The 25,362-nt window shown below is 37.0% G+C and overlaps 1 protein-coding gene across 4 annotated transcripts in view; it reads left to right on the forward strand.

Moving 5' to 3' along the window:
• The window catches only part of ULK4 (unc-51 like kinase 4), a 191,974-nt gene that overhangs the window by 32,384 nt on the left and 134,228 nt on the right, over window positions 1-25,362 (forward strand). For all 4 annotated transcript variants that reach the window (XM_065665495.1, XM_065665494.1, XM_065665497.1 and 1 more), the window contains 6 exons: window positions 4,231-4,338; window positions 7,140-7,223; window positions 11,846-12,007; window positions 15,832-16,014; window positions 20,948-21,075; window positions 23,011-23,141. In XM_065665495.1, the coding sequence (XP_065521567.1) occupies window positions 4,231-4,338; window positions 7,140-7,223; window positions 11,846-12,007; window positions 15,832-16,014; window positions 20,948-21,075; window positions 23,011-23,141 (796 nt within the window). The remainder of the gene's footprint in view (window positions 1-4,230; window positions 4,339-7,139; window positions 7,224-11,845; window positions 12,008-15,831; window positions 16,015-20,947; window positions 21,076-23,010; window positions 23,142-25,362) is intronic.

Raw genomic sequence — 25,362 nt, forward strand, 5'->3', positions numbered from 1 at the left:
GTGTTATGCTACCCCAGTTTTCATAAAGCCAAGAATTTGGTTTTAATGTATTTTTGACACTTCTGATTTCTTTTGAGCCAACCAACTTTGCATCTGTGTAAGTTGTACAGTTTGGTCAGTGAAGTGTTTAGCTCTTGCAACTAAGAATGAGCCTAAAATAGAGCCATTTTCCTATCTTGTTCGCTCTTGCAAATTAGTCAAGTTCTAGACTAGTGACAGGAATAAAAAATCCAGCCTTTTCCTCTAAAGCACATTCTCACTTGACTGACACAATTAAGCTACAACATGTTTTTGTGATAGAAATTGCACACTGGTGTTCACTCAAAAGCCTCGTTTCCTGGTGCCTTCTGACAGTGTCTTCTAAAAGACACTCAAACCAGGCTTAGTGTTAGGCAAGAGCAGTTGTATGTTGGTTGTAGCCCTATCTTTTCCTCTGAATACCAGCCCTTTCAGCTACCATCTGGGGAAAAAGAAAAAGGATTTTAGTCTGAAACACATTTTAAAAAGAATTCCGTAGAGAAGAAGGGAATTTCGAGCCAATGTGTTTGTGGTTTGCATCTTCACTGAGAGGGATGAAGGAATTTGCAATAATCAGTTAAAGGGAACTAATTTTAAAGAATACTTATGGAAATTCCTCAAAGCCTATAGAACTTCTTAAAATATGAGAAATTCTATGTAGAATTACTCAATCTAAAATACCCTACGTGGATATTTTCTTCATGGACATAGGTCTTCAAGAGTCTCATCAGCATGGCTTCTAAATTGAGTGGATACCAGGCCCCTGCTTTGAAGCAGAAGATGATGACTTAGAGTAACTTCATATAGAGTTATAAAAAGAATAAAATTCCAGAGACGTGATATTCAGAAAAGGCATGGATGGATGGCAGAAACCTGCATGTACTGGTGATAGTTACGTGAAGGGAAACAAAAGGGAAGAGAATAAAAACAAAAAGGAAAAAGCCCTCTACTTTGGTTGCTCCTGCAAAATACTGTTCTGTGAAGACTGGTGTCCTGGTTCAGCTGAAAGTGAAGACTGGTGTCCTGGTTCAGCTGAAACCAGTGCAGCTGGTTTCTAGTTCCAGTTTACATCTTTTGGCATAAAGTAGCTCCAGCTGATTGCCACTGACCTCAGTTTTGAAGGCAAAAATCTTTATAATTCAGGGACTCTTCGTTTCCTGTATCCTTGAGCAATCTTTTTCTTTCTTACCGTTGGCAGAAACAAAACCAGGGTATCTCTCCTGTTTGAAGCAAATGTTTTTACCTGGTCCTGCCTGCCATTAAAAAGCTTCAAACTTAAGGGCTTGGGTGAAAAGGGATATATTCATGAGCATCTGCAGCTAAGGTCATGTAATAATCTGTCAGGACAGACTAGGAGAAGAAAAAACTTTTTTATTATACAACAACCCCCAATCCAACAAACAAACAAACCCCAAAGCTTGTAGGCTGTTCTTTTAGTTGCATTTTGATTTGTTAGCAAATAGATCCGTAACTTACTTGCTACTATTCGTGTCTGATTGTAAACCCTTTGAGATCTTGAGTTGATTCCAAAGCAGATTGTTGGAGCCTCCCTTGGAGTTCATGACATCTTGTTGGCTACTTGTCTGCTAAGACCTCTTCCTACAGCAGTTCCATAAAAGTTGAAAGCATAAAGAGTTTTCCTGCTGAACCAGTTTTGTGTTGTATTCCCCCTGGAAAAGTGTCACATATCCATCTCCTCTAGAATTCCTCTAGGGAGCAATATAAATTATGTATCTACATAAATTGTGCAATACATACTGCATTTTCTTATCTTTTTTCTGCATTCTGGGCCACACTAGTACCATGTCCATAGTCTGTTGGTCAGACTTCCCTTCAGGCCTCCTCATTCCGTGACCCAGTTTATTGTACTGAACGCAACATCTGCAACACTTGAATACTTCACTGATTCAGACCACTTCTTTTTGTATCTGTACGCCATAGAACAGTTTGGCAAAAGTATCTGTTTCCACCTTGCTGGCCAGCTCTTCAGTCTCAAGCCACTTGTTTATTGCAGATATTTCACCAGCTTTCACTGGGGTACAGTGAATCACAGGTACATGTAGATCCAACTCCTGATTCAAGTGCAGTTACCCCTTGTAGTGTTTTAACTATTCTTATCCTACTGAGAAGGGAGGTAGGCAACATGCTGAAGATGATCAGAGAAGGTTGCTCACCTTGATGAGCACTTGCTACAAATATTAGTATAGTTTCTTTTCTGGTTAGTGGCAATGTAAGCACAGTGTACTTTCTTAGCCTAGTGGGTGCTTTCCTCGAAGGAAAGTGAGATTGCTTTGGCATTTACTTGCCTGTGGTATGTGACGTGTGTGTACTCCCAAGAAAATGAACTGAAAAGTAATTTCCATTATGCTTGAGGCATAGACAGTTTTTATCACTGTAAAGGTTTGCAGAATTACAAATAGATTTTAATTTCCACTGATGCTTGCTGACAGTCGTACTAATAGATCAAAGATGGAATAATGCTGTAAATCTGTACTTTGCCACTTTACATCTTAAGGTATAAAATACTTTCTCTTTTCAAATATGCTGTAATTTTCACTTACGGACTCCTAAAACTGCAGAGAAACTTCTAGATACAGCTTGAAATGGGTTAAGAATCTGCTACAGATAATGCATCAACTCTGCACACCATTGTTGTAAATGAAGATAATGAATATTCAGATGTGAATCTTTCTTCTTTCTTTTCCTGATAGAACTATAGTATATCCATCCAGTTTGACAGCTAGTGCAAAATGTGTAGGCAATTTATTAAATTTCAGCTGCTTTTACCAGACACTATAAGACTTTCTGTTCATTGCTATTTACTTTTCTGACAGGAAAAATGTAAGGAAGTTGAAGAGAAAAAGCAAGTACATAGTTAAGAAGGAGACTTTATTCCTCAAACTATGTAGCTAAAATGAATTAGATTTTTTCTGTTGTGTGTTTTTGCAGGTGATGTACTTTCTTTATCTAAAATTTATACCGCCCTTTAATGTCGAATCAAAATCTTTGGGCAGATTCTTTCTTTATGTCTTAAACTTTTCCTTATGGAAGGATGAAAGAATATTTAAATCTCATGAAGATTAGAAGCAATTTGTGCACATGATGGAGAAGGGAACAGCTTGCCTTCCTCCTTTCGGGATATTTAAAAGTGTTCTTAAAATCCTATATTCACAAATATTTTATAGTATATAACATTAAGTGTGTTTTATAAAACTATTTGTGTGTATGTATAATTATGCTTATAGATGATCACAATCTACTGTAATATAGAATTACAACTTCCTATTTCATAGCTTTTGTTGCAGAGGACACGTGAAGGTCTTCTAAAGTTTGGTTAATGGCGCATTCTGCCTGTTCAGTATGTGTTGTATTCCATGAACTCCCGTGTCGTGCGCTAGGATAATACATTGTTACTTCAGTGTGTTCAGTGAACAGAGGGAAATCGTAGGGCAGATCTCTATGCTCTGTAGAGAAGAAGAAGCCATTATATGATTATGGAAGATACAGACTTGTACTTGAGCGACCATAAGCATTTAAAAATAGTGAGTATCTTCTATAAATGAATGACTCCAGCATTAAAGATTAGGATGAAATCTGTTCCATATGTGTATGGGAAAGTGATTCCTTACTAGGCCACCTGCATAAGATGAGTGAGAATTTTCAATTTCTCTCCACTCCCTTGGTATAAATACTATAAACACATATATAAAAATATCTCTGCTTTTCAAAAAGAAACTCCTGAAGTACAGAAAACTAGTATGATCAGTGCAGTGAGTTGCAGTAAACTTGGAGATCAAGAGACAAAACTTGAAGAGTTCCTATCTTGTGATTAAGACAACATTGGGGTGTTTTTATTGTTGTTTCTTTTTGTAACCTGATGGTTTAGATCTTACAGAAACATAGAACAGTAAGTAGACTGGCAGATCTACTTCTGTTGTCCGGAGGGAAAGGGAAGAACAGATAGCTGACAATCTGTCACCTAGGCTATTTCTTTATTGCATTTTTCTCCAGGTTGCATGTATAATCTGCTTTGTAATTACTATGCTTTGTTGTCCTTCCATGCTTACTAAATCCTTTGCAAATGGCTCTTTATCGTAAGTGTAGACTAAATCAGTAAGATGGCATTTCAGATAAAGCTTGTTACCTTTAACAGTACATTTTGCTTGAGAAAAGATGTGTTGCTCTATGATTTATTTTTTTAATTGATTTTAGGCAATTACACTTTTAACTGAACTCATCAGAGAGAACTTCAGAAATAGCAAATTGAAACAGTGCCTTCTACCAACACTTGGGGAGCTTCTTTACCTCATAGCCAGTGAGGTAAGACTGTCAAATGCTCCTTAGGAATTTAACAAGTGTGAACAAACATTTCGCATGCAAAAGTAGACAAAAAGAGCAAATTACTTTGCCATTTCTGTCCTCAACAGTTTATTGTCCTTGTATGTTCTGTGATGCTTTGCCTGTTTTAAGATACATATTAGTGCAACTGAGGGCTTCATCTGGGATTAATTAAATTGCATTCTTCAAATATAGAGTTTTAACTTCATAAACCAATTTAATACATAACCATAATGACTGCTGGCCTCCAAGGGGCAGATCTAAGGGTTAGAACATCTTAGCTAGAGGCTTCAATTAAATAGGGTTTATCAGCACAGCCTATGATACCCATCTATTGATATAATGAGTCCATATTAGATCTTAATCTAGCATGTTGGCATTCACAACATTGTGGAAAAGGAAATGGAGCAATCCTGACTAATTTTGAATGGAATTACAGTAATTCCTGACTAGAACTGATTTAAACCTTCAGTCTGGAAATAGTACATTCACATTAAATATAAACAGAGGTTATTTGTATTAAAAAATACTGTCAGTAGTAGGAATTGACGACGAGCTCCTCTAAACCCTCACCTTTATTTTACCCATTAGAAGAGTAGAATACTTGCTTTTACTTTTTAGGAACAAAAGTGACTCCAAAGAGAAAAAGCCTAACCTTAGCTTTTCTGAAGCCTTTGTAGTAACAGCATCATCTAATTGCTCTGAATGCTGTCCTGTGAGGTCACTTGATAAGGGAATGAAAGTACCAAATGGATTTGTATTTTGCCTTACTGTAGTTACAGGTTTGTGGTGATCTTCCATGTTTTATTGTCCTCGTGCTCTCCCTCCTTTGCATGTTCCACAAAAAGTAGTGGTTGCTTTGTTTTTTGTAGGTTAGCAAGCATTGGCCTTGTTTTACTGTTCATGTTATTAGGGTGCAGGCCCTAAAGTTTAATCAAAATCGATATGGTCTATGAGGAAAAAGTAGCAAAATTGCCCAGGGTTGGTGATATATGTAAATTTATAAAATGTGTAGGTAATTAAGAATGGTGCTAAGTTCCATACACCTTACAGAAAGCCATGAATCAGTCTGAAGAACGGAAGAGCTATTAATGTTTCAGTACTGCACCATTTCTTAAGACTTTTTATTTAATAGTATATTTTAGATGTATGGTTGCAGAAAATCTTGACAGAATTTCTGATTAAATTAGATGAATCAGATGAGAAACAAACCCATGCCACTTCCAGCATCGGCTGTCATTTTAGTTCTGTCTTGACTCCTAGCCATTTTCTGTCTTGACTCCTAGCCATGTCCTGCCTTTTCCAGGTGAAGGTTCCACTTTTGACTGTTAGAAAGTAACCTACTATCCTTCTTTGAAACTTGATCTATGTTTCCTTAAACTCATACACTAAGCCTTGGAAGGCAAGCTGTGATTAAATGTCAACATGGTGTTACTCAGATAAGATGGAGGTGAAATGTAGTAGACCTGATGTCTCTGTCAGATGTCAAATCACTCATTGTCTGTAAATTACTTCCAAAGAAAATTGTTCCATGCCTTCTAATACCAAGTTAGCACAGATAATTAAAAAATAGGAGATGTAACAAACTCATTTTCTGTATTGATATATGTTGAAATAAAGTTTTGATATATTTTCAATGAAGAAGGGAAATTAATTTTTCCAAGCAATTCAGTAATAATCTTCCCTGTTAGTGTGCCCTGCTTTAATGAAATGCCTGACATTATCACTTCTATATATTGTATTACAGTAGGCCACTCGGAACTCAGGAAATTTAGAAAGTGTAACTGGGTTTTGCATCGTTAACCCCCACCTTGCCCATTCTTTGCTTTTCAATATCAACAGTTACATAGAATGCTAAGAACAATTTGCTAATATAACCAGTAGAGTTCAAGAAATGTTGAATTTCTGAAGAAGTTGTTGCTTGTCATTCTTTGTCTATTTGTTAAGACAAGCTGCACATGGCCTATCATCTTTCCACCATCCATTGCCTATTATTCTTCACTTTCCCAAAAGAGGCTGTTTTTTTCCAGTTACTAATATCTGTGTTACTAGCCTAGATATGGAGGTTTTAGTTAAATCTTAATGATATCCAAATGTCCTTTTTTAAACTTGTAGTTTTACAGGGGACTATTTGGGGGTGGGAAGTGGAGTTCAGTAGCTCCAAATGGAAGAATTAAACCCTTGATTCAACTAGCAGTGATTTAGCCTCTCTAACAGGGGTATTTCAAGGAAAATACATAAAAGTTTTAGAACAATGTTAATATGTACTGATGGGTATAGCACAGAGTAAGATTAAATAAATGCTTTATATCTCCTTGTATGAGTTGGAAACTTTTTTTTCCCCAAAGTAAATTTACAAATTAATTTCATCTGGTATAATTAAATCGCATTTAAAGAGAAGCTCATTTAAAGCACATTTAAAGAGAAACTCTGAATAATTAGCTGTCTCTTTCTGAATTAATCAAAGTGAGAATGCAAGAATATTTGGGGGGGGGGGGGGAGTGAATTAGTGAGAATCAATGAAACCCAGAAATATTAGGACAAATTCTATTACGGATTTTGGAGACTACTTAAGTCATCTAACAAAATACCAATTTCTGTGCTGCACGTGAAATAACATCAAATAGTAGTACTGCCCTGTAATTGCATACATTGTGTAGCTTATATTAATTTGAAATGTTTCTAATATGAACCTTATTAAGAAGCTGTTACCTATTTTTTATGTGACACAGATTACTGTGATTTTTTTGATTTAATTATTTGTGCCTTTGGCTTCATTTCAGGAGGAAAAGAGAGAGCACCCCAGAGAATGTTGGGTTGTTCCCTCAGCTGCTTATACTGTGCTAATGAGGTGTCTTCGGGAAGGGGTAAGGCGCTTTCATTGTCCTCCATCGGATTTCTCCACTGTAATAACCCTTTAGGCATTGTGTGAGAATTGTAGCCTGCAGCACTGCAGTGCCTTGTCAATCAAGGATTGCTCTTGAATTTAATAATCATGAGAAGACCATGACCTAAGCAGGAGATTAATGCCAGAGTGCAGCGTTGTTCTCTGTACATTCAACATTTATGTATTGCTGCTTGGTTTGTTTTGGAAATGGGACAGTAAATATAACTTACTGTTAATAAATGTGGAATTTATTAATGCTGTGGCTTTCTTTTGAGATACTGCTGATGGATTGTGCTGCCCTCTTGCAATTTGTTTTTTATACTTCTTCCTTAAATCTTTGAGCAAGATTTACTTTCTATTTTGAAGTGGCTGATATACAGTTTCTCAAAACTGCATCGTTACCCTGCTGGGTTGTTAGCATTCTTTTGAGGACAAAAAAGTAGTAATTAGTTTTATTCTCATACATGTGCTCTATTCTTCATTCTTCATAAGACATGGTGATGTCTTAGCTGTGTTAGAAGAAGGGAAGAAAAACATGCATGTAGTTCCAATTTGTAAAATGAAAAAGAATTGAGTAGAGGGTTTACGTTTACTGTTTGTATGAGACCACTTGACTTTATTTTTGCCCAAGGCAAAGCTCAAGGCAGAAAACATGTTGGAGGTTGCTGGAGGGGGGAAAGCAAGAGAAATACTTTTTTTTCTTCTTGTTTTGAGATCTTTATTGCCTACAGAATGTGATTAATAGAGGAAGAGTCTAGATGCTTATTTAACATCGAACCTTCAGGTGATAAAGTGCACATAACTATGTTTGTATTGAGGACTATTTCCAGCTCGTAATGGGAGTAAGATGTCATTCTAAGGCACATTAATGAGAAGCTATTTAATTATAAATTTAGTAATGGAAGACTTGCTATTTCAGAATATTCAGTGTAGAGAAACTAAATTGACACATCCATAAGACACTAATTTATTCTTATAGAATGAAATCACTTCTTTGTCCTGGACCATGTCAAATTTCTCTTAGTAGTAGTTTATCTTAATATATTTCTCTGGAAAATTAAGACAGAATCAAGATATGTTTGACATGAAATAGTTTGAATTAAATTTAGTTAAGCCCAAGTTTAAGGTTGTGTCCAGGCTAACCAAGCACAGCTGTGCATTTCTACAGTTCCTGTTTGTGAATATGCTTGAGGTTTGTAGTAGAGTTTTAAGTATTTGAGCATGTTTGTGCTAGTACAGTGCAAACGTACTAATACAAATACGTCTGTCTCCGCTGTAGCAGCCTCAACTTGCTGGAACACCACCATTTGAAGAATCAAAAATATCCATAAACATAAAGTTACATTTCAGAATACAAGTGGAAAAATACCTTCATATATATTCTCACTTTTATTTCTTCTTCATGTAGCAGTTTTCTAGTTTACTGACAGAATTGCCTCTACTATAAAAGTAATAGTCCGAATCATACTCATCACCACTTCAGTTTCTCCTTTGGACATCTGGTTTTTTAACTTACTGACAGAATTGCATATAATATAAAAGTAATGGTCTGAATCATATATGTTATCACTTTAATTTCTTCCTTAGATATCAATTCTCCAGTTTACTGACAATCTTTTTTTTGTTTTTCTGCAAAAGGTGTTTAAAGTTTAATTTTCTTTTCTGAGAAAGCTTTATATTGCAAATTCTTGCCAAATTAAGACTTTCTTCTTATAATCATGAATGCTCAGGATAATACAGCTTTACTTCATTGTTATGTTTGTAGTTTATTCTGTCTTTTAAGATTAAAGGAAGAAGCGTATGGAAGTTGATTTAGAGTAATGATGGAATACAGTGTTACTTCCTGAATCTTTCAGCTTTTCCAATGTTTCTTTATCAGTATTATGCTTTTATTCAAATGTATGTATCTGTACACAATATAATATAAAAAGATCATAGAATATTTTCTCTTAACCTTTAAGTTAAATTATGCTATTTTTAGGTAGTATGTTGGCTGCATAGTGACTGTATCTTCAGTGCCTCCAAAACTTCTAGTGCACTGTTAAGTTTTTAACAATCAGTAGAAATAGCCATTAGATTCAGTTATTTCAAATTAATGTAGATTCATTGATGACTTTGATTTGCTCCCCTTCCTTGAGTTTTTAGAGCACTCTGATGATACGTAGAATCATAGAATGGTTTGGGTTGGAAAGGACCTTGAGATCATCCTGTTCCAACCCCCTGCCATGGGGAGGGGCACCTTCCACCAGCCCAGGTTGCTCCAAGCCCCATGCAGCCTGGCCTTGAACACTGCCAGGGATGGGGCAGCCACAGCTTCTCTGGGCACCCTGTGCCAGCGCCTCAGCACCCTCACGGGGAGAACTTTTTCCTCATATCTAACCTGAACTTCCCCTGTTTCAGTTTGAACCCGTCACCCCTTGTCCTATCGCTCCAGTCCCTGATGAAGAGACCCTCTCCAGCATCCTTGCTAGGCCCCCTTAACATGCTGAAAGGCTGCTATGACTTTTTTCTAGCTAAACTAGCAGGAATTTCTGGCACAAAGCATAATCATCTCATTGGTGGCTATCAGGAAATAAAGCACACCTTCAGGACCAAATCTTGTGAAGAAAAACTGTTATCGTATCTTTAAATTTGTTGACATTCATAATAACTGTTATCCACTGCATAGGTTATGGTTTTTAAATGGGATTATAGTGCATTTATTGTTTCTGCCTCCCTGAAGTAGTAGTAGAGTCCCAATTGGCATTCCTAGTAATCACTTCACATATAAGAGAGATTTAACTTGACTATTAATGTTTTAATTATGGATTTGATTTTAAAATGCGTGTAGTCAGTTTGATAAATGTGTATGTTTAACTCAACTTAAAAAAAAAAAAAAAAAAAGACTAAAATCCAGAAATCTGGATAATTCACAGAAAAGATTTAAAATTAACATTATTTATAAAAAGTTTGGAGAAGCTGAATTTTGGCACACATGTGTGTGTATTTGCGTAATTAGGTCTTTAATAGATTGAAATGATACAATATATTGCAGTAATTAAAACTGTAAACCCTATATCCCCTCTTTGGTATCATGGCCGTAAATCAGAAGGGAGCGTACAGAAATCAGCAGAGTTTAATAAGAGGGTGTAACTGGTTTAGATGACAACTGGCTTTGGTATTTCTTTGAAGTATTTTGAGGAGCTGCAGTTCTTTGGGAGAACAGGAGGGGTTTGCATGAAAAGTATGAGTACAGCTTGGGTTTTTTTAACAGCGTTATACTAGAGTTTCCAAATGTTTCTACATCAGTATCTATATTTAGAAGGCCTAAGTCAGTAGAAGGAAGAGTGGATATTGAATATATTTTTAATGAAGTCTAAATTCTCTCCTTCTGGAAGGCTTTTTTGTGCTGCTTTCTGAAAGGTTTCATAGTCATTGCCCACAGTTGTTGGTGGTTCCAATTGTGAAGATAAATGTCAGAAATCCAAAGGTTAGTAAGATAATGTGGAGATTAGTTTAAGAAAGCAATCAATTAGGTATTATGATGAATTATTTGTGAAGCCAGGCTATGAAGTAGACTTGATAAATTAAATTGGTCGTCCTTCTTTTATTAAAATTGCTGAACTCAAGAATGCCATTTAAGACACTCTTGAAAGACTTCACTTATTCATAGTTAAAGATTGAGATAAGGTGAGGCAATGCACAACCAAAGAACCACTAGCAATGAATCTGCCAGTTCTGTTCAGATAAAGACTCTGCTTTCAAGTGAAAGCAGAGAGAGGAGGTGAGGGGGTGAAGTCAAAGTAGAGACTCTGCTTTTAAGTGATCTCTGTTGAGCTTCCATTGGAGTCAGTATCAGTTTTCTTGAGAAAGAGCTGCTGCCATGAGATGTTCATGATGTGCTGATGGCTCATCATCTGACATGATGTTTTTTATTCCATGGGGACATTGTAGTATGAGTAGTATTATGTAGATGCTAAAGCTACATGTACAGTGGCTTTCCACAAATAATTTTGCGATAAAAATATTTGATTAGTATTATCACTAATACTAATTGATAATACTAGATATTGTCATATGAAGGATTCAGAATCCCTTATGGAAATTTAGGAATTGATGTAGTGATCTGACCCATTGGTTTATGTTATACATTGGTTAGGATTGTCTGTTTCAGAAAAGTATGAGAAGTGAAAGGAGTTGCATAATAACTTGGCTTGCAGGAAGGTTTCTTCTTTATCCCAGGGGGTTGTTGGTTATTCTGAATAAAAAGGGCTTAATGTAATTGGTTTTTTTCCTAATGTAATTGTTTTTTTCCTAATGTAACTGCATGTCTCATAATTGTGCTATTCAGAGCCTGTTGTAATGATGAGTTTTGATACACAGGCATTCATTCACAAAGCACTGATCATTCAATACCTCTATCATAAGAAAACCTTTGTGGGATCTGTAAACATAACATTCGGAAAGCGAAGTTTCCTATGAAATGACTTTGGCAAGTATCAAAGAAACCACACTAAGACAATAAACACAGAATAAAACATGGACATAGGCAGTAATTTAAACTGAAATCAGAAACCTTAGAAACATTTTCATATGAGTTTTCCTTTCCTCTCCTTCCTATAGGAAGATCGGGTAGTGAACCATTTGGCAGCAAAGATAATCGAAAATGTTTGCACCACTCTCTCTTGCCATGCACAGGGATTTATTACAGGAGAAGTTGGACCTATCTTGTGGTACCTTTTCACACATTCTACAGTAGATTCTTTGAAGATAACTGCTGTTTCGGTGAGGAATTCGCTTTTTTGTGGGCTTTATTTTCAGAAGCGTTCTGTATTGAAACTGAGATGGTTTTGAGCATGTTTACTGTATGTATGTGTGGTTTTATTTCAGATTACATTAAAACATATTTGCAAAGTTTCTGAAATTGAAATCCACACAGTGCTTATGAAAAGTCCTTGTGAGTCATCATTTTTTGGAACATACATTTTCTTATGATGGTGATCATGAGTTATGTTTGAAACATTCAGTCTTTCAAATAATCGATTGAATTCTTGCAAAATTCTTGTGGGTGGTTTTGTTGGTTTTTTTTTTTTGCTGTTTTTTTTTTTTGTTGTTTTTTGTTGTTTTTTTGTTGGTTTTTTTTTTTGGTGTTTTACATGAAAAATGGTCATTGTTTTTATCTCGGACTTTTGCTCAGAAAGCGTATTTGGAATCAGTGTTACTTCCTATAAAATCATCAGGGTTATTCTTTGCGCTGAATTTGTAAGTTAATACAGGGTAAGAAGACAGACAGAGCTATGACATGCAAGCAGGTTTGGAACAAAAAGATTTGTGAGGTAGAAAATACCTATCAGGGCTGTGAATTTAACCATACCCACCAATACAGGTAATATCTGAGGACCGAACAGTAAGTTGATTTATTTTAAATTAAGTGTGGTAACTGGATGCTCATTTCCTGAGGAGAGCTCAGGCTCACTAATGAGTTTACTGTTGGCTTCCCAGATGGAAAATGGTAATATTGCTGCAGCAGCAGTATGGACTTAGACACATCTAGCATTGAGGTAATAAAGGAGAGAGAATTAAAAATATAGCTGAAGGGGTAGATGGTAGAATCAACTCATAATTTTCAAAAATACAAGTATGTATTAAATATTTACCTCAGTGTGTATTTGTGACAGAGACTTTCCTGGGAAATAAACTGCTCAGATACTGGGAGAATGTATTGGCCTTTCTGAACAGTAAACTTATTTAGTAAAATATACGTTACAAAAGCCTTTGTTCTGTGGCACCTGAAATTCTTTGTAAAAACTTAGTCTTGGAGCTTGTATGGGTAAAAATGTGAAATATATGTTTAACCTTTATACAGAGCATTTATGGCTTAAGCTTGCTTTTAAGTCTGGCTGGTTGGCTGCTTTTTTCAGAAAGGTTCTTTTTGAGACTTTTACCTATTTGATCTGTGATTTTCTTATGTTTACATCATGACTGTATATATGGTATAAGACTGGAGATGAAAGTGATGATTTCCCTTGTATATTGAGTATTTAAGTAGGTCTGCACAATTTTCTTTCCTCCCACTACTTTTACCAGAAGGGATGTTTTGTATCTTGTGCTTTCAGTTCTTGTCAGTCGTTAGACTGGGCAGTTGTTAACTTGTTTGCTCTTAGATTTTAGCTCTTTATATTTTTATGTCTTTCAACTTGTGCTGAAGTTTTCCTCCTGTTTCCATGCTATCCACTCGGAGACCTTTGCTTTGGCATTTACCATTCCCTTGACTCCTACACCAGCCTCCCAGAGCTGCTCAGTTTTTAGGGGGGTATTGGACAGTTGCGCCTATTTTGTATGCCACAGTGAGCAGCATATCTCAGAGGAACAGCCTGAACTACATCCAAACACTGAGCAGAGAAAGATCACCAGAGGACATGACAGTGGGTTATGTTTACCCTCTTGAAAAGTCAGTTTCTTCTTGGACAATATAGTGTGCTTCAGGTAGGCAAGAGCTTTTTTTCTGCTCAGTAAGATGTGCAAGTTATACTTGTGATTCTCAAGAATGCACTTGTCATCAGTGCAGAGTCGCTACAGCTTTTCGTAGTGGTGGGGTCATGGGTTAGTATCATGAGTGCCATATGGTTTGCACACTTTACCTTTAGGTGAGGTTTCTAGTGACAGTGAGAAGAGAGGGTTGTTGTTTGTCCCTCTCTATCCTCAGACTCTTTTGAGATCCCAGATCATCTGACCCTCCCAGTGCTCTAAGGTTGAGATGAACCACTGAAAAATCCTTTCTTTGCCACAATATTTATGCTATGGGTAGCTAGCCTCTCTTAAGCACGGCTGAAGTTGCCTTTTTTCCATAGCATCCAATGAGAAGAAAATCTTCATGCATCATAACAAGTGAGGAGATAGAAAATATCATAGATTTTGAGTTCCTCAATTCCTTCACCCCTTGTCACTGTGGTAGAGAAACCTGATCTCTATGGGCTTCTTGCTCAACCAAGGGTGTTAAATGCAGTGACATGTATAGTAAGTTACCATATTTATAGTGTAGTTCAAATTGAACTGCGGACTTGGTCATCTTAAAAGTCTTTTCCACCTAGTTGATTGCATGATTCTGTGAAACATCTGGCACTCCTGGGTTGGCACTCTTCAGACTTGCAATGATGCTGCTTTTGCGAAGCTCTTATATCCTGATTTTTTTTCCTTCCCTTTATAAGGCAAGTTGAAGGACATTTCTCAAAGACTATCAGTCCTGAAGAACACCTCCAGAAGCCCACTTAGAGATGACAGGTTAGGACAAAGCAGTGTGTTTTAGGAGGTGGTGATAGCTGCAATTATCAGGATTCCCTAGAATCAGCTGATAAGTGGGACGTAATATCAATGGCGCTTGTCAATCTAAGTAAGAAAGATGTCTTTCTCTCTCTCAACTTTTCTCTCCCAGAGTTCCTTAGCAGTGCATGCTTTAGTGTAAGGCCAGCATTTTGAAAAGATGACCATGTTGTGTGTGCGCACTGAGTTTGGCTGAGGCAGAATTTTCTTCAACATCTTGTGCAAATCTGAATTAAAAGTGTACGTGTGGACAATATAAGCAAAAAAAAAAAAACCCAACTCTTCCAAATAAACATGTTTTTCCTGTGAAGGCAGTCGGCTTCCTGGAAATCATACCTTTTCCTTGCATGGTTACTCCATGGTTACATGGGTAGAGCCTGCTCCAGACTAACATGTTGGAGAGCTTTGAGTGAAAGCAGCAGTGAGGGGTACTGCAAGAGTTAAGAGACATTGACTTTTCAACGTCCCTGGACCAAGAGCTTTGTGTCTTGTTTTTCTGGTCTCATAGAAATTATTGCTATCCATGTAGCCAATTCTGTCTCCTTCTTCCACTCAGATCATTTCACACAAGTAGGCTTGGGTCTGAATATGTTCCTGGATTTCCCACCCTCCCATCCCTCCCAGTGTTTTGCGGTTTGTGTCCTCTATCAAAACTCTGAAGTTTCATTATTTTATACTGCATATGAAGTGAATTAGCCAAGGAAGCTTATGAAGTAGGATACACTAAGGTAGTACTCTAATTCTTCTGCTGCTTTGTAGTGAAAACACTGCAGTAATAAGAAGGTGAACTTATTTATTGGATTTATTACTCTATGCTTGATATAAGTCATGGTTATGTATTAATACTGCTGCAATATTTGGGTTTATAATCTTAACTTTAGAAAAAACTTCCCAACAATTAATACTGAAATCTAACACATGCTGATCTTTTAACAACTGAAATCTATAGAGATTTCAGTGACATACTGATTTTGCAAGTAAAGTACTAATGTATTCTCCAGCTGTATTGGACAATTTCTGCATTCATTAAATTGTTCCTATAGATAGAATAATAGAATAATTAGGGTTGGAAAGGACCTTAAGATCATCCAGTTCCAGCCCCACTGCCATGGGCAGGGACACCTCACACTAAAAAAAGTAGCCTTTTCCCATAATACTTGTTTTATAAATGAAACTGTATGAATTCTCTATATTCCTAAACTGTTGGAAAGTCTTCATCTGTTCTTCTTCTCCCTATTTTTGTTGAGATCATAATCCCACAGGATAACTATTTTTTTCCACTTTTGTAGGCTTTATGCAGAATTACTCGTCACTCACCTAATGCTTTCCAAAGTGTCATTGAAAAGGTGGGATTACCAGCTGTACTAAATTCCTTGGCAAATGGAATATCCAAAATTCAGCAGTACATGCTCACCATGTTTTTGGCAATGTTGTCATGTGGGATTCACCTACAGAGGCTGATTCAAGAAAAGGTTTGATTTCAGATTAATATTATTCACCAGCATGGGATTTCACTAATGGAAAGTTAAAATTGACTCTGGTAGTGGTTTTGTGCTTTTGAAATGCTTAACTTGGTGACATTTATGTATCTGAATAGCAGGAAATGAGGAATGTGTTTATTATGTATTTTTTGCTTAAAATCTAAATAATGAGGCGTATAGTTATTCTTTCTCACAGATCTTCAAGAGATGGTACTAATGGGTATATAAATTGCTATTGCAGCTGGAATTCAGTCAAATCGGAAAACTCTAGCCTGACCATAACTGATAACAGTCCTAAGGAAAAACAATAAGAAAAGCATGGGGACAGCTATTTGACATAGCTCTCCCAGACATTTAAAAGAGAAAATAATGAATGTCTTGGCTGAATCTAAAGCCGTCCTTTATGCTCTCCTTAAAGAACCTCAGGCCAATTTGTAGATGAAATATCTTGCAGAAATTAGCATTTTAATAACTTAGGGTTTTCTTTGTAGTGTCACTGAATAAAACTACTGTTTCTGATTTATGTCTAGTGTAATTTTTGGAATAAAGTATTAAAATCTTTTTATTTTTATCACCAAATTATTCCATGTTTAGAAAAATAGTGTTGGTTTGGGAGTTTTTTTGATAGTAAATCTGCAAAATTCAAAAAGAAAAGTAATCCCCACTGCTTTGAAAGGGTATAAATCACAAGGGAAATAGGAACTCTAGCTTGTGTTTTCATGAGATACTCTGCTGTAATGTATGCTGTAACCTGACAGTCATAGAATCATGGAACCAACCAGCTTGGGAAAGCTCTTCAAGCTCATCCAGTCCAACCGTTGCCAGCACTGCCAAGGCCACCACTGCCCCATGGCACTGAGGCCTCGTCTCCACGCTGTGTGAACACTTGCAGGGCCGGTGCCTGCAGCCCTGCCCTGGGCAGCCTGTTCCAATGCCTGAGCACCCTCTGGGGCAGGAATTGTTCCTCAGCTCCATCTAAACCTGCCCTGGTGCAGCTTGAGGCCGGTTCCTCTTGTCCTGTCCCTTGTTCCTTGGGAGCAGAGACCGACCCCCCTCACTACAACCTCCTGTCAGGCAGCTGTAGGGAGCAATAAGGTGCCCCTTATCCCCCCCTTATGACCCTTCTCTCCAGACTAAATGTTTACTGAGGCTGCACTCAGTCTCCTCATCCAAGTTCATCAATGAAGGTATTAAACTGGTTCTAATACCAAGCCCTGAGCGGAGCCACTTGTGACCGGTCGCCAACTAGATCTTATCTGTAACAAACTTTTAGGATTCAGTTGAGAGAGATAGTTTTAGTTGAGAGAGATATCTATTTTGCTTAAATTATAGCTTAGGATTTTGGAAGCAGAAAATAAATTCCTAGTTTTCTTGAATAGGATCCGAAAGTATAATCCTGCTCCTGAATAGAGCTGCCAGGTCCTACCACATTTTATGGAATAATGTTTTCTTGCTGAAACCTGAATTTAGTAATCCATGCGACTTTCAGTATTCCATGAGCATGACTCACAAGTCTACCTTAATGAGAGAAGGGAAAAGCAAAAACAAGTGGCTAGTGTTTGCCTACACATCATTTTGCTTCCTGTAGCATTTTTGTATACTATAAGAGGCAGAAGGACCTCAGCGTTATGCAGGAGGTAGTGACAAGGTTGTGATTAGCTTTTTTGTACAGCTGCAAACCAATATATTAAAAGATGCTTAAGGATATAAATTCAGGATGGAGATCATTTAACTTTCTATATGGTATCTGGAAACTCCCTTAGCTTACAAGACTTCAGGCTGCCCTAGTTTTTCTACTCCCTTCAAGAACAGTGATGAAACCAGGTGCAAAATAATAGCCAAAAGCAAAAGAGAAATGCAGTTCTGTGGTCATCTGTGCTAGTATAAATATTCAGAGAACTACAGTAGCTAAAAAAGGGGCTGGTTTTTGTACCTCTCTGATACCAAGCCTTTCTGTTTTAGGTTCTTCTCTTGAAAACAAATAAAACTGAAATGTTTTTAAAATAAACATGTGGAAAAAGAACTCACAATCCTAAATCTTTGCCACACTACAGCAGTAGATAAAAAACCCCAAAAAACAGCAAACCCATGCTAATTACTTTCGTTTGGCTGCTAAGAATTCACCTTTGAGTGAACACCACTCATTCCACTTTTCAAACGCAGTTCGGCTCTATCAGAGGTCAGATACTAGGGTGGGATGGGCTTTATTTCTTTGGGTTTTTTTTCAAACACTAATAAGTAAAATTATTCAGATAGTTCCAGCAATACATCGTCACAACTGGGTTGTTTCTTCACTTCCCTGCCAATAGTCTCTTTTTATCTTGGTCATATCCAATTATGGCATTAAATAGAAGAATGTTCTTGCTTTCCAGAGCATGAGGACTGAATATAGATGTGCTTTGGTTTGAAGTTAGAGTTGTAGAATCACAGAATGATTTAGATTGAAAAGGACCCTAAGCTCATCCAGTTCCAACCCCTTGCCATGGGCAAGAACATCTCACACTAGACCATGTCACCGCAGGCTCTGTCCAACCTGGCCTTGAACACTGCCAGGGATGGAGCAGCCACAGCTTCTCTGGGCACCCTGTGCCAGCGCCTCAGCACCCTCATAGGGAAGAGCTTCTGCCTTAGATCTAACCTGAACTTGCCCTGTTTCAGTTTGAACCCATCACCCCTTGTCCTATCGCTACAGTCCCTGATGAAGAGTCCCTCTCCAGCATCCCTGTAGCCCTCTTCAGACACTGGAAGCTGCTCTGAGGTCTCCACGCAGCTTCTCTTCTGCAGGCTGAACAGCCCCAATGTTCTCAGCCTGTCTCCCTACAGGAGGTGCTCCAGCCCCTTATCATCCTTGTGGCCTCCTCTGTGTCTTTGTCATGGTGTCCCTGTACTTAGTCTGTCAAGTCTATTTATGTTAATAGGCAGTGTTGGGTTATATATACTTTTTCACTAAGTCTTTATGGGATTTTTTTTTTTTTAACATAAAAATTTCTTTGGGTTGAGTAGTTTCATTAGAAAAACACAGCAAACAAGCAAAAAACCCAAACAGAAACCAAAACAAGCAAACCAAACCACAAATGAAGAATCCCTCCTTCCTCCCTCCTTAAACCCACTTTATTAAGATTCCTGCCTTTTGCTTTTTAGTAGGTATTAGAGAACTTCAGCACTGCGGGTTCATACTGGAGGAGCTACAAGCCCTGCTTCATGAGCTGTTGAAGTGTTTAAAGCAGTCTATTTCCACAAATTATGCTTATTAACCACAAGATTGAGGAACTCTTCTGTTTATGAAATAAATTACACAGATACAAGACAGTTCTACAGTAATTAACAGCAATTTGTTTTTCAGGGGTTCATGTAGTGGCTGTCTATGCTGATGGCTTTTGAAGGCAGTGTTAAGTAGGTATCAGAGTAAGAGCTGATGGTTTGTTGGCCAACTCTTACACTCCTGTTCTTTTTCCAGTCTCTGTAAGAGGTACAGTTAATTGTTGCAAAGGCTGTTTCTAATAAATTATATTAAGTATTCTGTTTTGTTTTTTACGAAACCACCCAATTGTTCTACATAGAAGAGTAGTACAGATGAGTAGCAGATATTTTTATTCCTCAGAGGCATAAACCCCATCCCCATATGGTTTATTTATTTGTGGGTTTGTTCCCTTTCCCCTGTTTTAATCCTTTCCTGTTTTTGGCTCCCACTTTCCCTCTCTTTTTCCCCTTTTTTTAGCTTTCCCCATTTTTCCCTTTTTCATTTACCTTTCACGTTTACAGGAGTTACAACTCCTGAAGGTATGTCAACATATCATTGGACAGATCATAAATGAATATAATCTTGTGCTTTCTATAACTCATAATACTTCTGTTATTGATAATATAAGAGCTCTTTTTTCCTTCCCCTGATTCTCAGCTTTATTCCCTTGGACGCTGAGGCAGTACACATAAATCTCGCATCTTTCCATGTGTCAGGCCCCATTCCAGAAACTAGAGAAGAAAGTCAATTTACAATTGAAATTGTAAATTTCAATTTACAGTTCAAAATAGAGATAGAGAATAAAAGATGCAAGCTGTGATTTCAGAATCCAGTCAGGTATCCATTGTGAAGCTTTTGAAGGGAAATATTTCATGGTTGTTCTTCATTTATCACTATCTTAGTTTAACTTTTATTCTTTCATTTGGATTTACAGGAGGAAGGAGTTAGCAAGGATCTTAGCTTCTTATGAATTGATTTTATCCTAGGAATGGAGTGTAGTCAGTGGATTAGGAAAGTCATGGCCTTACTGCTTGCAGTTTATCCCTTTTCTTTCTTTCCAAGCCCTAATTCCAGTGGTTCCTTGCAAAGATGTTCTTCACTTTAGGAATGCAAAATTTATTAAGATAGGAACAATCAGAGAAGGTTGAAACTGTTTTTCCACCTATTTGGAGCATCTATTGCACTATTTAGGGTGTGATGTAGACACAGTTGTATCCAAGAAAGTTACTGGTTTTAGTCTTCCTACATGTATAGAAGTTAGCAGGTAAATATTAAATCATATATGTGCTGAAACATTTATGTATGTTGAAAATCCTTCAGTTTTCTCTTAAAAATATATTAAAATAGCCTACATTTATCCTTAAGGTAAGACATTTTAAACTCTATCATATTTTGTAGTTTATTTTGTGCCATTTTAGACAAAGTGCATTACACAGTGTTTGCTTGTTGCAGCTTCAGAGAGGTGTGCAAAGCACCTTTGCACTGGGCCCATCTGTCTTGAGCAGAACATATTTAGTATTGGCTTATGGATTTATTTTTTCCTATGAGTGACATGAAAATTAAATTACTAATACAAAACACATGAAAGTGAGCAAACTTTACATGTATATAGTATTAAAATACAGTGCAATTAACTTTTTACCATGAAATGATGTTAACGTCCTTGTGTTCATTTCCACCAAGGATTTTGTGACTACAATTACTCGTTTACTTGAAAGTCCTTCAACTTTTATTCGAGCAAAAGCCTTTCTGGTCCTGCTACAAGTTCTAATTAATAACAGAGAGACATTGCTACTCACTTGTCAAGCAAGGTAAGGTAGTAATGGAAGTTTATTAGAGATGTAACGTGTATTTTCATGCTCATACCTGAAATACTTTAAAATGGGTGGTATTTTTGAGCCACCGTTTTAGGAGTGAACTCTTTTCTGTGTAATATGAAGCCTTTTATTCATGAGACTATGAAGAAAAGAGTGTTCTCTTTTGTCTGGGGTCATCAGGTGATGATTATTCACAAGGGGAAACCACTGTCTTACTGGGAGAGTCTTTTGAAGTAACTTGTGGTCCCAGTGAGTGTTAGAAGGAGCAGATTTTGCTTTGGGTAGGGCAAAAAGAAGGAATTCATGAGGTTACATAAACTTTGTATCTTTGTCAGAATAAATGAACTTACTTTGTATGCTTCTCAAATGGGATTAACTAAAACATGCTTTGAAAAAATGACCCCCCTCTCAGCAACAGAACCATTCATGTTGAACTCTATCCGGCCTATTTAAGTAAAACATAAACAGAGCTAAACATATTTCCATACAGAGTTGGATGATTACTAAATGATGGAAACGTTTTCTGGAAGAAAAAGCCCCAAACAGAAAAACTCTGATCTTTTGTCAAGTTTTTTTTCAAAGTTAAAGAGTTTCTGAGTAAGAACTACATGGTTGTCTGGAAAGGCTAGAGGGATTTAGACCACTTAGATTTAAAACATCCAACTTTTTTATATTAAAGACACTTAAACTTTTTTAAGAAAAATGCTGTTTGAAGTGTGATGTCAGATTTTTAAGTAGTTCTCTTCTACCACACAAACCAAAATTCCTTGTAATTTAGTGCGATTTCCAGAGACTGCAAGAAAAAGATGTCTCCGTAGTCTCTGGGAGATGCAGCAGGAGGTGTTGCATCAGGGCTATTGCAGAAGTGAAAGGGAGTCTTTTGATTTATCTCTATCTTTGCAGCATAGTTCTGGAAGGATAAGGTGAGTTGTAGTATTCCATAACAGTCATGCATTGTTTAGAGACCTAATCCTGCACAAATGCTCTTGGGTAGTTTTTATTTCATGAGGTAAACTGTCTTTTTGATGGAAATACGGCTTTCCTGGGGTAACATTTTGTGTTTGTGAGTCCTGCAATTTTGTTATGTACACTTGAGTCAGCTTAAATAAGTTGTTTTCATACCTCTGTAAAACAGCATTTATTATAAGAAGGGTATTAAAAAAAAAGATAATACTGAAGTACATTCTTAAAATCCAGAGGATGGATTTCACTCACCAGCAACTGATTCTTTGCATAGGCCCTCCAGGGAGTTCAAATGTGAAACAAAGATGTCAATATTATTCCCCTAAAGGGAAGTGTGGCCCTTCTGTCTATCCAAATGAGTGTTTTAAAATATTGCCTGGAGCATTCTGTTACAGGTGTATTATTAAAGCAAGCTCTTGTAAGTTAGCCAATGGCTAATAAATCAGTTACCATAGTTCTGCGGGATGGCACAGCTGCCTAGCAGTTAGAATATAAGCAATGAATTTGTCTTTAGAAATGCCAGATTTCTAGATAAAGGATATAAAGTTAATTTGGACTTCTGCCTCTTTCCATATGGCCATTCCAACTAGTGATAACAATTTGATAGCCTGGAGTATTATTTACTTATGTATGACTTTATTGCACATCTTGGTCTAGTCTCTAAGTCTGCAGAGAGATTTGCTCGTTGCGTTAGCATCATATATTCATCTAAACTAATAGAAATGCACCTATAGTCGCTTAAGGGTTTCTTTCCTCTTGTTCCTTGACTTAATCATTTGTTGTTATTTTTAAAATTAGTTTATTTGAAAACAAGTCCAAAATTACAACAAAATTACAGAGCCAAACCAAATGCACTGTCCTGTTGTAACCGCAGATACTGTAAATGTCTGGGTCAGTAGTATTTTGGAAATAAAATGCCATATTTTTTATAATAAGAGATAATGTTTTGTGCTTGCTTAAATATAGACTTGTGATGTATATTGAAAGAGACAGCAGAAAGACCACACCAAAAGAGCAGCAAGGCAGCAGTGAATACATGTCAAAATGCCTGGATCTTCTCATATGTCACATTGTGCAGGAGCTGCCAGGAATTCTAGGTAAATTCACTTGGTTAACTAAGCAAATCTTGCCTTTGATTACTCCGTCGACAAACAAATACCTCTTACCATATACAGGTGGAAAGACTGTATTAATCTGATTATGTGAAGTTTGCATGTTACCAGCTTCATAAATTTTTTAGTTATGTCATGATCAGATAATTTGTATTGGAATGCATGATTTGCTATATTAATCATAGAATCCCAGAATGGTTTGGGTTGGAAAAGACCTTAAGATCATGCAGTTCCAACCCCCTGCCATGGGCAGGGGCATCTCACACTAGACCATGTCACCGAAGGCTGTGTCCAGCCTGGCCTTGAACGCTGCCAGGGATAGGGCAGCCACACCTTCTCTGGGCAACGTGTGCAAGTATCTCACCACCCTCACAGTAAAGAACTTCTTACATCCAACCTGCACTTCCCGTTAATGTTTTGCATTTGGTGAATGAGACACATCAGCTCAGTCAGGAATCATAGAATAGTTAGGGTTGGAAAGCACCTTAAGATCATCCAGTTCCAACCCCCTGCCATGGGCAGGGACGCCTCACACTAAACCATCCCACCCAAGGCTTCATCCAACCTGGCCTTGAACACCGCCAGGGATGGGGCATTCACCACTTCCCTGGGCAACCCATTCCAGTGCCTCACCACCCTTACAGTAAAGAATTTCCTCCTTACATCCAATCTAAACTTCCCCTGTTCAAGTTTGAACCCGTTACCCCTTGTCCTGTATTTTCTAACAGAAATTTGATTGGGTGTAGCAGCAGAAGTCCTGTCATCACTGAATAGTTACTGAATGTGAAAGCATTAAAACTTCTGGTGGGGAGGTGTCCCATAAAATAGAGTAAGAAGGCTAAATAGGAGACAAGGAAGGAAATGCTGGGAGTATTCAAGAAAAGAAACGGAGCAAGCCCATCTCTGATTGTATGTGCTTTGTCATTGAATGATAAAACATTTTCTTCATGAAATTATTTTCTGATGAGATGATACCCGTTTTATTTTTCATCTTCTCTACATCATCACTAGAATATTGAAAAGGAGATGGTAGCACTGCAAAGGTCAGTAGACCTAAATGTCATGCTGCTATTTTAAAAGCAACTTTACTTCCTATATCAATGCAAATTTTTCCCTTGCTGCAAACACCTGATCCCTTTTTTTGCATATTGGTGATATTTCGTGATTTGCAAGTCTCACACTATAAACGTTTGAGGCAGAAATTCACCTCCTGCTCTCTGTATGTACTATATGCAGTTGATAGAGTAGGTCTTGATATTTCCTCAGAACCTGGAAGTACTGACCATCAAATATCTATTATTATACTATCATTATAATACCTAATACATCAATTGCTTTAATTTGTATTCTGCTGGGATTTTTACTCCTGATGCAGAGTTTCAATGCACTGTTGACAACTGCTGTACCAAGCATAATCTTTACACTTTGTTTTCGTTTCCAAGATAGATTTGTGAGTTTATTGCTTTTATTAAGATTAAGTTATCTGTCCATGTTTGTGCACATTTGTCAGAAGGCAGTTTATTGTTCTGAGTATGATAAAGGAACATGTTCTGCTTGAGGGGGTAAAAGCTCTAGGCTCCTAAGAAAAAAACCAGATCTGCAAACTGGAACACTTAAAGCAGTTTAATTCTTGGTTTAGAATTAATCCTCGCTGGCTTTTTTTGATATGCAATTATATAAGCGCCTTACTGATCCCATCTTCTTCCACCAGATGTAGCTATAACCCAAATACATTCACAAATTGTAGAAATGAGCCCTAAAGATACATTGAAACACATGAAATAAATTATTAATCTTGTGGATAATTTTTAAAGTGTTCACTTGTAGGTAAGAAAATAATTGTGTTTCTGCTTTTATATTATTTAATCTCTTCTAGGAAGTAGGTATAATTTGCTTAAATCATACTGAAAATTAAAGTAACCATATCTATCAACTGCAAAATTGGCAAATGTGAGGATTATATAGGACTTGAAACACAGGGAGATTGTTCAGCAAATTCTTTGTAGCTAGTCACAGTGAGGTCTTACTGAATTACAGTCTTATGAGTAATTCAAACACAAATGTGTTGATGAAAAAGCCATCTTTCGGCTTATGTATTTGGAAAGTTTTAGGCAAAATGCTTTCTTTTTTTCTTGAGCAGTATATTATAGAACAAATCAAATTTTCCAGGCTAGATATTTTTACAATCTATTTTAGTGCCAGGATC

The sequence above is a fragment of the Lathamus discolor genome, chromosome 2 (genome assembly GCF_037157495.1).
Source record: "Lathamus discolor isolate bLatDis1 chromosome 2, bLatDis1.hap1, whole genome shotgun sequence".
NCBI classification, from domain to species: Eukaryota; Metazoa; Chordata; class Aves; order Psittaciformes; family Psittacidae; genus Lathamus; species Lathamus discolor.